Genomic DNA, 14,602 nt, shown 5'->3' with positions numbered 1-14,602 from the left:
GTTCCAACAATGGAGGCAGAGATAGCCACTTTACAGCTGCCACTGTTCCAAAAAGTCCTCAGTGCAGATAGCCTGACTCTGGTCCAGGAGAGGCAGCTGAACATAGGGAAAAGGCTGTCACTCCACTGGCATGCTCCAGGTGGTCTCCAGAGCGTGTCTGCAGGAACAGATGCCAACAAATGCTGTCAGCATTTATTCCAATGAGGTCCTGACACAGGCCTCATAGACTCCAGAGCATCCTGCCACTGGAATCACACTGACTTTAGCATAAACTCCAGATCTTACTACAGAATTTGCTCCGGTGTAGTTTCTATTCCAAACAAAGCAAAGCTTGACATGTAGAAATGTGTTTCACCTGTTTAGTGACACTCGTCAGGTATCTTCTGCGTTACTGGCCCAAATCTGCAATGAAACTGAACGTTCTTCCTGAACTTATTCAGGAGGATAGGAGGAAAAAGAAAGAGAAAAAAAGGAAACCTGAAGCACTGAATCCTTTTTACATGACTCTGATCTCTGGGCAGACTACCAAATCTCAGACAATTTCCAAAGAGGAAGCTGTGGTAGACAGCCATCAGATTCTAGCCTATCAAAAAGTTTTCCAGTTATCTTGGATATTTCTTTTCAGCCAGGTCCAGACTATGAGCCAAAATGAGATGTTCTTGATTGGTTTAAATTCCAAAAGAAAAGTCTGGTAAAGCTGTGAATTACTTAAAAGTTCTGCATCACTGAAAGGCGAAGGACAAAATTACTTCCAAAATTCAGAAACTGCTTGAAATTTCTGACCTAAGTTTGCATGGTACATAGTCAAAGCATGATCAACTTTTCTTTTTAATCTCCTTGAATTTAGGTAACAAATTCCCTAACTTTGATGCCATGATGATTTTTTGCCTTTTCTTTTATACCCCTTTTATACCTTTTTACAACTTCTGTATTCTTAGTGGTTTTTAGCCTACATTTTTAGACTTGTTTGTCAAGCTAAGAGACTAAACATTTTAGAAGCTTCGTAGTTAGGAATCAGAATGCCCCAAACACTTTGTAAACTAAGATAGAACCATCCAGGGGAAGGTTCCTTGGGGAGGGGGGCTCACTCGAGCCTCTCATTGGGGAATCTTTGATAGATATGCTAATTAGTAAGACCTATAATGTTATACCAGATCTATTGGGGGTGTGCATTGTGGTGTGCATTGGGGTGCGTTCCACCTGGATGTAGTGCACCTCAGGATCCTTAAAATAAATACCAAGGTGAAACCCCTTTTTCCCTTCTAACTGGGTTTGATTCTCGATTTTAAGACCAGGAAAAGGTATCAACTTGACAGAGAGATCCAGACACCTTTGTTATTTGGACTTCCCAGAAAAAAGGTAGAAGTAGCTTTACAGAAGTAGATGGCAGGACACATCCACTGTATTATCAGCATAACTGGGAATTTATTGATGTCATAAATCAGGAAATGGAGAAAGGAACATTCAGAATGTCATCAAATGTATTTATCACACAGAGAGAGGAACAATTTAATGCCAGAAAACAAAAGAGCAGGTGCTTTGAATTCATAAACTGGTAATTTCTACTTCTCTAGAGGGAGACTATGAGATTGATTCTCTGTAAGCCTTTGGACAGTCTAGAAACATAAGCAGGTTAGTGGTTCAAAATCTGGAGAGAAACACAGAAGCAGAGGACAGTGACAACCTGCAGATTGCAGCTCTCAAAGAGTTTCTCTACTTCTTCATGTGGATAAATGGAGGAAGGGCAGGACCAAGGAACCATGCTTTCAGTCTTGGTACCACCAGAACTGTGTAGTGCTGACCATGATAAACAACACTCCTGTCCTCTCCCTGCTCCTGGATGTTGACCCCCATTCATCACTCACCCCCTTCTTTGCACGTGTGTGCCTTCATGAAGCCACTCGGTGAAACACAGGATCTAGATTAAAATACTGCCAACCAAAAAAATGCAAGGACATTTCATTTGATCCAGTTCAGTTTTTGGATTGGGTAAATCACAAGGCTTTGGGGAATTAAGGAGGATGACTGTGTTTCACCAGGAGCAGCAGAGCAGCTCTCGCCAGCACAGGTCATCCCTGACACCATATCTCATTCTCACCCCATATCCATCTCCCCATAATGTGAGGGGAACCAATCCAGTTGGAAAATAACCCCACAAGGAAGGTGTATTTATTTTATTTTTCAGCTTCATTATTCCCAGTGTCTTTCCACAAAGGAGCACCACATGGGCCAGCCCAGGGCTGGGGACAAGCGTTTGGGGCAGCACAGCCCCTGAAGCGGTGCCTGAGGACCCAGAGGCTGCACAGTGACTGCAACTGTTTGGCCTCACCTCAGCTATGCTCAAGATTTTAAAAAATGATCCCCCTGTCTGTCAACATTTCAACCCACTTGCAGCTTCCTTGGGATCCCTGAACTACGTCTCAAGGATCCCAAAGCAATTCCTCAACATTCATTAACCACTATGGGTTTTATGGCACCCTTCAAGGTTCCACATATTTAAGACCTCATTTTAACCTGGGTAAACAAAGGTGCAGAAAAGTGATGAGATTTGAAGAAGCTTATTTATTAAATAACCAACGGAGTCAAAAATAAAAATTCAAAGTTCTGGCTCCCAGGTTTTAGCCTGCTAAATACTATATGCCCTTTTTACCCCTTTCAACACAGGAGCTAAGTTATTGTCCCACACAAGAATGAGTCACCATTCCACTCTAAAGAAAGCCTAACATGCAAAATGTGTATGTGGAATTTCCTCCTATACAAAGTAGTATAATGATACAGAATAAATCAAAGAGGAGAAAATTAGCCTTTCTTTTCTTTTAAACACCATGATGAGCATCTGGAGGAAAGAAAGTATTGTGGGAATATGTAACTTGACTTCAAGAAAAATAGTGAGGTTTCCACTCAATGCGTTCCTATGCTGTGTTCACAACATATCGTGGGAGCACAAGAATGACTCTAGTGCTTTTTTTTACAAGGAGAAGGATCACATAATTTCACCACTATTTTGCACTCCTGGCAAGAGGACATTCTCCTCCAAAACTTTGGCCACATTAAGCAGACTCAACAAAAGGAATGGTAAGTCCTCTTAAAACTATGTAGCAAATAAGAACAATTCTGTTATTATTTTAAAAGTGCTGCAAAAGACTGAAACAAGGATTTTCCTAGCATGCAAATGATCCCAGTCCTACATCTGAGCAGAAGGATCTTTATCTCTGGCAAACTTTTTCCATTTCAAAAAGATGCCTGTGCCTGTTCCCTACTAGAAAAAACAAAATCTTAGGACCTGCAGAAACCTTTTCTTCTCAGAACATAAAGAGGTTGGCTTATGAAGAACAGGTGATCACCTGGGGCTATGCATTCATTCCAGCAGATGAAAAATTGACTATCTGGAATAGGACATTCTCTTCAGAACATGACAGAACTAGATTCCACTCCCTGTTTCCCCTGATTCAGACCAGAGACTTGAACTTCAGGTTACCTCCACAGCAAACATGTACCTAACTCTTACTCAACAAGGAGGTATAAACTGACAACCTCATTGACAGATTCATTTTTTTCTTGGCTTGTAATTGAAGGCTAAATTTGCAAACGATCATCTTACCCTGGTACAGCTCTCTCTGTTGATGCTGGTGGGTCTAAGAGGTATAAAGAGAAATAGCGAACTCCCGTGCTGACATGCCAAGTCCGTTCTGTTGAAATGACTTTAGACATCTACAGCACCTCATAGCTATTCAAGCCATGAAAGTTTTTGCAAAACTGTGCTATAGTTGTTATGACCACTTGACCCACAGCTCTGCAAGAGATGCAGAGCAGCTGCCAAGAGTCAAAAGTAGTAAACCTTCTCCCAAGCTACTCAATAGGTCTGTCCCAAGCAGAGCAGATACAACAAAAGTGATCATGTTTTTAGAAAGTAATGCACAGATGTCAGTCCTTGACTGTATTCAGATGTCATTTGATGTATTTTAAAGAATATTTTTCCATCAGAGCCCTGATTACTGACCATCAATCCAGCAGTACATCAGCACAATGCCACAGCTTTGTCAAGCTAACAAAAGCTGCAGCTCTGGACATGTCCTGACATTGATTCTTGTCTCCTTGCAGGCGTCCAGCTGGGCACCCTAAAAATATCCCTGGTGTGTCATGGCTGGAATTTCCTTAAAAAATTCCTTGGTTGTGAGTAATCCATACAACCCAAGGCTCTAAATCATTAATCTTCTGTTGTGAGCCTTTTAACAGCTTCAGCTCAACCACTAACCTGCTTCAATGAGCAAATCATCTGTCTTCCTAATGAGACCACTGACTACAAAAGTTAGTACCCAGCAAATTAACAGAACTGTTCTTCAGTGTCTGTTTTCTTTCTGAAAACATACCTGCCTCATATAATATATCTCTTTCATCTTGAATTAAGTCACAGAATCAATACACTCAAGCTGTATGTACTTATGTACCTTTAAACAGTACATAATTCTAATTAATATATAGATTAATCTGTAAAGGGATTACAGGGTGGATTTAGGAAATGTTCCCCTTCCTACTGATTCAGGGAAGTACTGGAAGAGCCTCCTTTGAACATTATTGTCAGTTTGTGAACGTCTTATTCAGTGGATCTATGAAAATGATACTATAATCTAAAGAATATTCTCCCCATTTGCTGAGGTGAAAAGCCCTTTTACAATTTTACTATGACACTATAAACAGGCATGATTTTCTTAATGAGAGCAACACTTCATTGAAATATTAACTGGAAATACTGTACAACGCATTTTCACATCTGTTATAAAGGCATGCTTTAACTGAGTTGTAGTTGACTAAAAGGAATTTCAAAAACTATGGTTTAGTGCAAATATGTCTCGAATGCATCCCAAATGTATGCTGGAGGGAAAAAGCTATGATAAATTACTTCGAATGGCTTTACATACACAGCTTGCTTTCTATATTATAATTAATGCTAATAATAAGCAAACCTCTCCAAAAAGCAGGCTCGCTCTGTAGCTGAATATTTCAATACAGATTTTTCATCTATTTTCTGTCAAATTAATTTTTTTAAGGAAATGAAATATTTAAATTACATAAAAATACAAATATCCAGTTTCACATTTCCCGAGGCTTATGATTTGCATGTAATGATAAAATTAGAACTGCAAGCTTGCATAGTTTTTTTTACTCTATCCCATATTTGATACTAAAATAATTTCTGTGTATTTTAGACAATCATTTCACTTTATTTATTTATCAATACATTGTAGGAATGCAAAAGCACAGAGAATAAGCTTATCTGCCTATTTAGAAGCTTATTTAGTACTATTTACTTTCTACTCATTAGCAAAGCTGAAGTTTTAGGAAACCTAACACATACGGTAGGTTCAGTGCCTTAATTAAGCACCTTATTCTAACACATTAGCAAGTGCGAGTGGAGAGAAAAAAAATCACTGTAATTTAGTTTTTGTTTTTCTCTACAAGTCTGGGAGCACCATTATTTCTAGAGCACTTTGCAAACACTAGCACTATTCACCAGAGAAGATGTTGGCACTGTGTGCTACCAAGGAACACCAGTTCCAAAATACCAATCTAACCTGGTCACTGTCAGCTTCCAGTGTCAAAATCAATTAAGCAGCTCACATATAACAGAGACTGAGCACAGAACTTCTTAAATTAGGAGAGTTGTTCAAAGCTCTTTTTCGTTCAGACCATAAATGTGAAAAGAAACCATAGCATACCAGAAAACTTTAAAAAAAAGCAGTATGGACTTTCTGATTTTGTACAAATCATCTTAGATATATATACATATCCCAATTTTACAGCCTCCAGAACACAGCCAGACTAAAGGAATCCCTTTTCCCACCCACTACAGTTCCAAACCAAGTTTTTCTCCAGTGAGCCAGGCAGCTGTCACGTATTTTCCCTCTTCCAGACCATCTGCGTTTTCTGAGAAAAAAATTACATTTAATCTCCTGAACTAGAAACCCAAACCAATCCATGCTTCACCTGCTCCTTGTGGACCAGAGACCTCCAACACCACACCTTAAAGAACACCTCTAGGTACTTTATCTGCTTGAAAACCACTTGTGCATACACATCTGTCATCTATCTTCTTTAAGTGAGTCATTAACTTCTGTCCTCAAACTGAGATGAAGATGGTGACTATTTATTTGAATGACAGGAGAGTTTACCAGTCCTCCTAGTCATCCAGTCTAGCTCTCTATCACATGCCACACCTCATTCACTGTACTGCAAAGAGTATTGGGGTACCAAATCAGTACCAAATTCTTCAATTAGGCTGAGAACCCTTTCTTTTTCACAGGAAAGTACAAGAATCATAAAAGCTCAATTGTAATACATTTATATTTTCTGTTAGTGCTGGAAACCCATGTGAGGCTGTACTGATCTGAAGAGACCTGCTTTAGAAACACAGTGGGTATAACACCCAGAGGAGCCACAACTCCATTTCCCATCACATACCGGGGACACAGTACCGGCAGAGAGGAATTATGCATATGCACAATTCTAATCCCATGTTCAAGTTGGGGTTTTGAGGTTTTTTCATATTCCTGGAGGAGAACAAACTAGAGGAGAAATCTGCTTCAGGCAAAATTTCCCACTGGCCATCCTGGAAAGAGCAGCTTAACTTCCAGGCAGGGCATAAAGCCCACAGCTTTTAACAGTGACACTGGCCCAGGCTGACAGAAACACATAGCCCTGCAAGCCAGCAGCATTTCTGCTTTGAGCTGGGCTGCCAGGAGGCAAGCCTGGATAGCAGGCTCTCCAAGGGCAGGGAGAACAGCCTGGCAGGGTGTTCAGGCGTCTCATTTACAGACTGCATGCCATTCCTTTGGGGAAGGCAGATCATCCAAGAAAGCCCAGTTTGAGCTCCCCAGGAGGGAAAGCTGGGGAAAGCTTTAGTGCAGGGATACTTTCTGAGAAATGAGGGTCCAGTGGAAAATGCACAGAGCATCTCCATTTTACTCCTGCACTGAGTGCCCATCACCCTGTGTTACTAAGAAAGCAGTGTAAAATAAGCTATGCTTTTGAAAACAAACAAAAAAAAGAAAGATGGGCATGTTGCACGTAATAAGGATACCACACCCTGAACATGTTGTTCCCCTAACATTCACAGTGAGTCCAAGGGACTGATAGTAAGCCAATGCCAATGAATCTGCCATCACTTTTGTAGCAGCAGGATGAGGTGGGAAGGTCTGAAATCCTGGATCCAAGCAGTACTCACTACAATTCAGCCTGCTGCTTTTCTCCTTGGAGAAGAGGGGGGATATCTGCCTGGAGCAGTGAACCCTGCCCAGCCAGTCAAATCCTGTCACCTGCACGTGCACCAGATCAGCTCTCAGACCACAAGGGAGGAAGGGAGGGAGAGGAAGGGATGGAAGCTCACAGCTTCCTGAACATTTGCAACCCACTGCCCTGCCACGGCAACGTGTGCATTTTTTCCACTGAAAGTTAGTTACCTGAGTCAGCTAAACTGAGAAGCTACGACAAACCTTGCCCATGTTCAGTATGCCTTCTTGGTGACTATTCCTAACGAAGGCAGTAGTCCAGCTGGGGGCTTACCAGACACACCCACAACGAGGACTGTAGGGCTCCCTTAGGTCTGGGCATGGGCTGCCTAGACCCACCCTACAACAACCAGCAAAGGGCAGAACAGGGGGAAGAAGCACACCATGATTTATTATTGCCAGCACTAGCTGTAAGACATTCCCCACCCAGAAATAAAGGGCACATGAGGAATGACCTGGGCTTCTGCAGTCTCTCAGGAGACAATTCTCTTTGCTGTCACCTCTAAAATCATGTCCTAAAGGTCTAAAGGCATATCCTTGTCTGAGAGCAGTAATTGCTGTGTTATACTGCTCAGAACGGGCATGAGCAAATTGCTTGAGCTCCTGCTAAACTGAAGCCACTCATCTCCTAAATAGCAGCAACTGCTAAGTACCATACTTTTCAAAAGGAGAAGAAAAGCTGAGTGCTTCTTTCCTTTCCATTTTTGGAACTCTACTGTAATCTGTGCAGCTACACAGCTGCAGCTGCCTTCACAGCACCCTTTGCAATGACCATTTTGCTGCTACCAAAGTAGCAGCAAAAATATCCACTGAATTTTTTGAGTATCAGTCCCAACAGTCCCCTCTCATCTATGCCCATATATCTGTAATCCTGTTTCCAAATCCTAAAACACAATAGAAATCTTCCCTGGTTTAACATCTTCTTTGCTTGAGCACCTAAACTTTTAATTGTGCTTTGTGGATACAGTTTAAAGGTATACAGAAATTCTCCCAAATGTCCATTTCTGGCAGGTCAGCTGAGAAACAATTTAATCTTGGGGAATTAGCCTGGCTAATTGCCTCCTCCCTTCTGCACACCTCCTGATACAATTACACATCTAACTACACCAGACCAGACCCTCTACATTACCGAGCAGAACAGCATGAAGCTCTGAAATAAGATTTCATCATTCTCTTTTCCTTATTTCAGTAGGAATGAACTTGCAGATAAGCTGAAAAGTATTTCTTTTCTAAAGCACGTGTCTTTTTTCTACTGTCCGGTGAGCCAAAAATGGAATAAATTACATATACATAATGGCAAGAGACATGAGGACTAGATGGGATTTTTGTTGTTTCTTGCAGTTGTTATCCTCTGCACCTTTAGATGAATATGCAATCAGAGAGAAACCTTCACTAGGAGAACAAAATTAGGAGACATTGTCCTATAAGCAGACCAGTCAAGTTGCAGTGCGTTTTCAATCCAGTTATTAACATCTGAGTAAGTGCTTCCAGAAGCATTAAACAGAATGCTGCTTTCTTCAGTGTAACTTTTGATTGAAAACACAATTTAAAAGAAAAAAACACAAACTGCTGAATTCCCTATCCAGACCATTCTTTTTAATTCATGCTGAAAACTTTCAGCCAATGCTTGCGTCCAAATATACCCACTGTGAAGTAATTTTAAGGTAATTTAGAGTAAGTACTTGAAGCACTCATATGCCTTATACTTTATTTAAATACATCGTAGAGCCCAACAATTTGGTAAAAAGCATCCTGAAATCATCTGCTATATGTGTCTAAGATATTACTAACAGCAACCGACAGTTAATGACAACATAATAATTTAAGTGTGTTGACAATTATTGACCTGAACGCACTTTAGAGAAATGTAAATGCCAGAGGAGAGCAGCTACAGCTCCATGACTAATGTGTGCCCTGGATTCTGACCATCAGCTTTGCTATTTCAGCTTTGTGACCTAAATTTCCCTCCCCTACCAGAAAGAAACAAAAAACCCAAACAAGAAATGTCTTACTTGTTCTGCCTTTTCCAGTGCTTTTCTATCCGCCTGCAAAAACTGGCAGTTCTCTCTCGCCAGCTTTTGGACCAGCTCAATCCGTCCGATGTCATCTCTTCCCTGAAGCTTGCATAAAACTCCTGCCTTAAGGGTGGGAGAAAGAGCAAACAGATACTTAAATCCACAATCCCAGGACATGACACTGCCACAAATTTCAACCTTAAAAGAAATGCATCTGTTTTCTCATATTTGCGGTACTTCGGTGCCACTTGCTGAGCACAAACAAGTCACTGCTTCCCGGGAAACAACTGGAGAGGAACAGAGGCACATCTGAATCTCCAAATGCATCTACTCTGAAGGAAAGAAGGCAGGGCTAACTAAATCAACTGCTCCTCTGAGTGCAACTATCAGATATGCTGTGTTTTATTTGTTCCTGTCAGCCTGTTTCCTGTTACATAAGAGAACAAGAGCAAGAGGTTAAAAACTCATGGGAAAGTTAGCCAGGAACAGTCCTGGAAAAAGAATGAAGTGCAACACAAGGCACTCCTAAAAATAACAGGCTACAACTCCCTCTGCTCCCGCTCCAACTATTTTTCACATATGCAAGACTCAAGAGTTAAAAGACAGTTGTGCCACATTTATTTATTCCCTACATAACAAATCTGTATCTCTTGATTTTGTTTAGGAGAGGAAATTATATTTGCTTTAAAAGCTATGTTAGAACTATTTTTTGGGCTAATATTCTGACAGTTATTCAAGCTATTCTGATAGTATTTTGTCAAAACATTCAGCACTGGTTGTTTTCTAAAAATGCCAGATAAATCCATGTAAGAAGATGGATTCATGCTTGCACACAGGCACAGTAGAGACTCAGCACAAAGTTAGCTGATATGGGCTAAATTGCTCCCTGCAAAGCCAGTGGCCGATATCACTGTCCATGATTTGGTTATGGATATAGCCTCTGCATAACTGAGACCTGGGGCGATGATACCACGCAGCTTTTATTAGCCCAGATGTTTCCTGATGGGAACAGCATATGCCTTGGGAAGGCCCATCATGTGGCATAGCTATGGTATGGCTATATGACTTCAAAGGCAATCTGCAAATAAACATTTTCCCCCCACTTCCTTCACCGTTTTCTTTCTACTGTTCACCTTGAGTTTAAATGAATCAGTACCTACTCCAAAATTCACAACACATCTTGTGAGTCAGCCCCAAAACCTAGGGATCCCCTAACACGCTAACCCTGCAGGCTCCAATCCCTTGGCCTTGAGAAATTCCTGTCCATGACAGATGAAGGTGTGAGAGTGCCCAGCCAAATCATCCTACAGGTCTGCTAGTTTCTCCAAGGAGGGAAGTGGGGAGTTAAGATTTCTTCAGCTGAAGAAGAAAACAAATCCACTTTATGAATAAGTGCTTTAACGCTGATGGAAAAAAATAAGGTCCATGACCAAGTCCAGAGTCATCCTTACCCAACTCATTGAAAGTAATTTGTACATGCCTATATTCTTCCAGCTGGGATGAAGACATTTCCTCAGAAGCCTGCATCAGACACTTTTGCTCTGATGAAGTAAAAGATTTCAGATACAGCCTGTGCCTTGCGTGTCCTGTGCCCCTCCTGAGCCCAGCCTCCTGAGGAACCCAGCTTTTCCACATAAGGAACCACTGGTTCGAAGGTCAGAAACCCTCCGAGAAAATAAGGAATTGCATTGCCTAATCTCAAATTCCTTACATAGTCTAAGTTTAGTGCCTTATCTTCTAAATCAAAGACACTGGTTTATAAACCAGTTCTGACACATCTCTTATCCCCTGCAGATCAGCAGTAAGACTGATTTTATCAAATGTGGAAGAATATAGTGAACTAGTTGTCCAGACTTGTTTAATCAATAGAGAAAAGAGGGTATTTAGGAAGAGAATTTTTTTCGGTCTACAGAGACATTTTTAAATGGTCAGATCAGTTGTTTCCTAATATTCCCCTTTTCCTCCAGCAATTTACACAGGGAACCTAAGACTTGGGAGTCTGCACTTCCAACACTTTGATGACTTGGGGACATCAGCTAAACCAAGCCTGCTTATTTTGTGGCTGCAGGATGCTTCTAGCAGAGTATTACATCAATGTAATGTAGGCTAAGGACAACTTCAAAGTGTTATCGCCTGCTAGGACTTCAGGATGATAAAGATTTGGAGTCTTTCTGGATCTGGGATCTTAATACTGTGGAGGCACTTTTTTCACCTTCGTTTTGTGCTGTCATGGTTTAGGAATGGCAGTCCCCAATTTAGTTCTCCCACTGCGACTAAACCAGGTGCCACTTGCTCCCTCCCCTCTCCCGTGTCCCCCACCTCCTGCAGGTAGCTGGAGAGGAGAATTGAAGGCACAAAAGGTAAAGATCACAGGTTGAGATAAGAACAATTTACTGAAACCAGCAGCTAGATAAGAAAACAAACAGTAACAGCAACAATAATAATGACAGAGAGTACAAGGAACGAATGATTCACATGGAAACCCCTCAACAACAGACAATACCCAACCATTCCCTCCTCCACAATATCCCAACCCAGAAGGGAATCCCTTCCCCCATCCCCACCAATGATGTGAGGTGGTATAGAATAACCTCTGGGTCCTGGCTATTGCAAAAATGAACCGTGTCCTGGCTGGAGCCAGGACACGTGCCCAAAGAAGGCAGACTATGACCTACGAGTGGCTGAACAAATATTTATTGATCTTCACAGTGTGAAGCAAAGCCCAATGGTTAAAACCACTTAAGTTATGAAGAGAGAGGGGGCGCTTCAGTTTTGGAGCAAGAGTTGGCTTCAGTATGTTCAAGTGGGACAAACATCCCAGAGAAAGACAAGGTTCTGAATGTTGGGTCTCGCTCTCTTCCACCACTTGCCCTCCACCTGTGTTCACACAGAGCGTGTTTCTGCCTTCCGCATGGATGAGCACCCCAGAGGAGCAACTCTAAAGACAAGCCCATTAGGTCTGCCACAAATATGGTCTGTATTCAAAGTGGCAATCTCATTGAAGAATCACATTGTCCTGTTTCAAATAACCACCAAGTAGAAACACTGCATTTTGACACGTCCCCTCCTCCACCATAGCTCTTTAATTTAAAGATTTGCAGAGAACATGAAAAAAAATATGTATTTAATTGGGTTTCCAGAGGATAATAAATTTCTGGGAGGTGTAAGGTATTATTAAATTAATTATATATGTTTGGCTCTCTCAAGTTTGCCACAAACTTGAAGGTAAAAAATGCACTTGAAACACAAAAGGCTAAACACGTTTTTTCGTAATTAAGAAAAAAAGTTTGAATCCTTTACTTTTAGTTCTGATTTCCTCACTTATGCTGACTTTCCACTACAAATCTGTCTGCTAAATACTTGTAAGAAAACATCCAGGTCAATTAATAATTAATTGATGACAGCTTCTAAAACCTGGTTAGGAAGATGTTGGCAGTCTCCAATTACTGGTCATTTTCACTTCTCAATACAAATTTAATTTTCAGACAATATTTTGGAAGCTGTTAGACAAAAGTCACCCTACTTGTAAAGAGTAATTTTGATTTTCATTTTGTACAGGCACACATCCCCCAAAACCCTTGTTGGTGCTTAGGCCTGTAATTCATGTAGACCAAACCAGATAAAATTACTAACTTATGTGAAGGTGAAAATCACAAAGTTGCATAATTTAACTGGCTTTACCTTAATGAATGATACTTTCTAGTAAGGCTTTACTACCATTCATGGCCCAAAATCACTATAATTAAATGTGTTTATGTAATGTTTGAAATGAAATTTTTAAAAGTTTAATGGGAATGAAAGCAAATTAGTCACTACTGAGGTTGGAAAAGGGAGGATGCTGACAACATACTTTCTATTTCAACATATCCATTGGAAAATATTCCCTCTGTAGAGGTCATAAATGAGCATCCTAGCAATGACACAGAGGTGAATTAACACGTCCCTAGGCAGACAAGAGGGGATCTTTTATTTACATAATTTACATTGTTTACAGCATGTTTGCTTTTGAAAATCCCCTTGCCAATTTTTTCCCACACTTCTGCCCCTTTTGTCAATTAACTCCGATGTAAATCAAGCGTCTGTCCCAGAGAGCAGTGTTTAGAGCAGGCAACACACCTTTCAATTCTATTAACAGAAGGTTTGTGGTGGTTTGGTTTTCTTTCACTATACCTCTGTCTCTTTCTGTAGCTGGTGATAAAAACATAATTATTACTGACTTCACCTTTGATCAACCTGAAAACTTACAAACCACATGCCACTGCCTCAAAAGACAGGAACACTTGCTCTGCTCCAGTCACATGTACAGTCCCACTGAAGTGAAAAAAAGTCATTCACTCCTTTAAAACAAACTGTATTTGGCCTTCACTGGATGTCATTTTTATGGTGCTAACAAACTGGAGCAACCCCTGCTTTGGTAACACCCCTGCTCTTCTCCCAGCAGAGCGCATGAACGCTTCTGTTAACTGCTCATTTAGTAATTGCATAATTTTAAGTGCGTTTCATATTCTTTCAAATTTTAGAAGCTGGCTTCCAGTCAATTAAAATCTGGGTAAATCAATGTCCCAATAATAAATTTTTATGGGCTTTTATAATTAGTTCGGGTAATCTTATTAGCTGGCATACTTTTTCTATGTCACAAATGGGAACAAAAATTTTCAAGAAATTTGTAATAACTGCAGCAACTAAGTAGAACTGAGTACACACTAAATCCTTTGCCTCCCCCCCCCTCCCCCCCCCAAAAAAAAAAAAAGAGAATCCAACAAAAAACCAGAAAGACAGATTTTTTGTGCAGTGAGGTCACTGTTTCCCTCTGGGTCCTTTCTATATCTCTGTAATGCACTCTTGGCTACATGGCTTGTGCCCTTTCAGCCAGGCTTTCTCACAGACATCATCATAAATCCTGTCTTTCTTGGACACAACTTTTCAGTTTGGCAAGATGTTAGGGAGATAAATCTCAGACAGGAGCTGCGAGCTGCATATAGTGGAAGGAGAAAAGGTGGCAACTGCTGGGGAACATAACATTTGCAAGAGGAATAGAAGGAGAAAAAAACAGTCAAGACTAGGAAAAATCAATTTTAAATTAAAAGCAATAATCAGTACCAGTACAATGAGTGATACAGTTACACTTGCACAGCTTGAATGCATGAACGGAATGATTGAATGAGTTGCAGATTAATCAAAAAAGATTCACAGAATTAAAAAGGGTAAGCAATTCCACAATAAAATACTTTAAAAGGTAGTTTAGTTTCTTCTGAGCAATATCAAGTGTGCTTTGGTTGCAAATGAGGGCAGTTAGGGAAA

The 14,602-nt window shown here is 40.7% G+C and overlaps 1 protein-coding gene across 1 annotated transcript in view; it reads right to left on the bottom strand.

Annotated features, from left to right (window-relative positions):
• Positions 1-9,031: 9,031 nt before the first annotated feature.
• The window catches only part of LOC103613553 (rap guanine nucleotide exchange factor 5-like), a 48,037-nt gene continuing 42,466 nt past the window's right edge, over positions 9,032-14,602 (bottom strand). Inside the window, exon 9 of the mRNA XM_017731168.1 lies at positions 9,032-9,424. Coding sequence (XP_017586657.1) covers positions 9,257-9,424 — 168 coding nt within the window. The 3' untranslated portion in view covers positions 9,032-9,256. The remainder of the gene's footprint in view (positions 9,425-14,602) is intronic.

Source organism: Corvus brachyrhynchos, unplaced genomic scaffold (assembly GCF_000691975.1).
Source record: "Corvus brachyrhynchos isolate BGI_N302 unplaced genomic scaffold, ASM69197v1 scaffold84, whole genome shotgun sequence".
Lineage (NCBI taxonomy): Eukaryota > Metazoa > Chordata > Aves > Passeriformes > Corvidae > Corvus > Corvus brachyrhynchos.
This window is presented reverse-complemented; position numbering and strand designations above follow the sequence as displayed.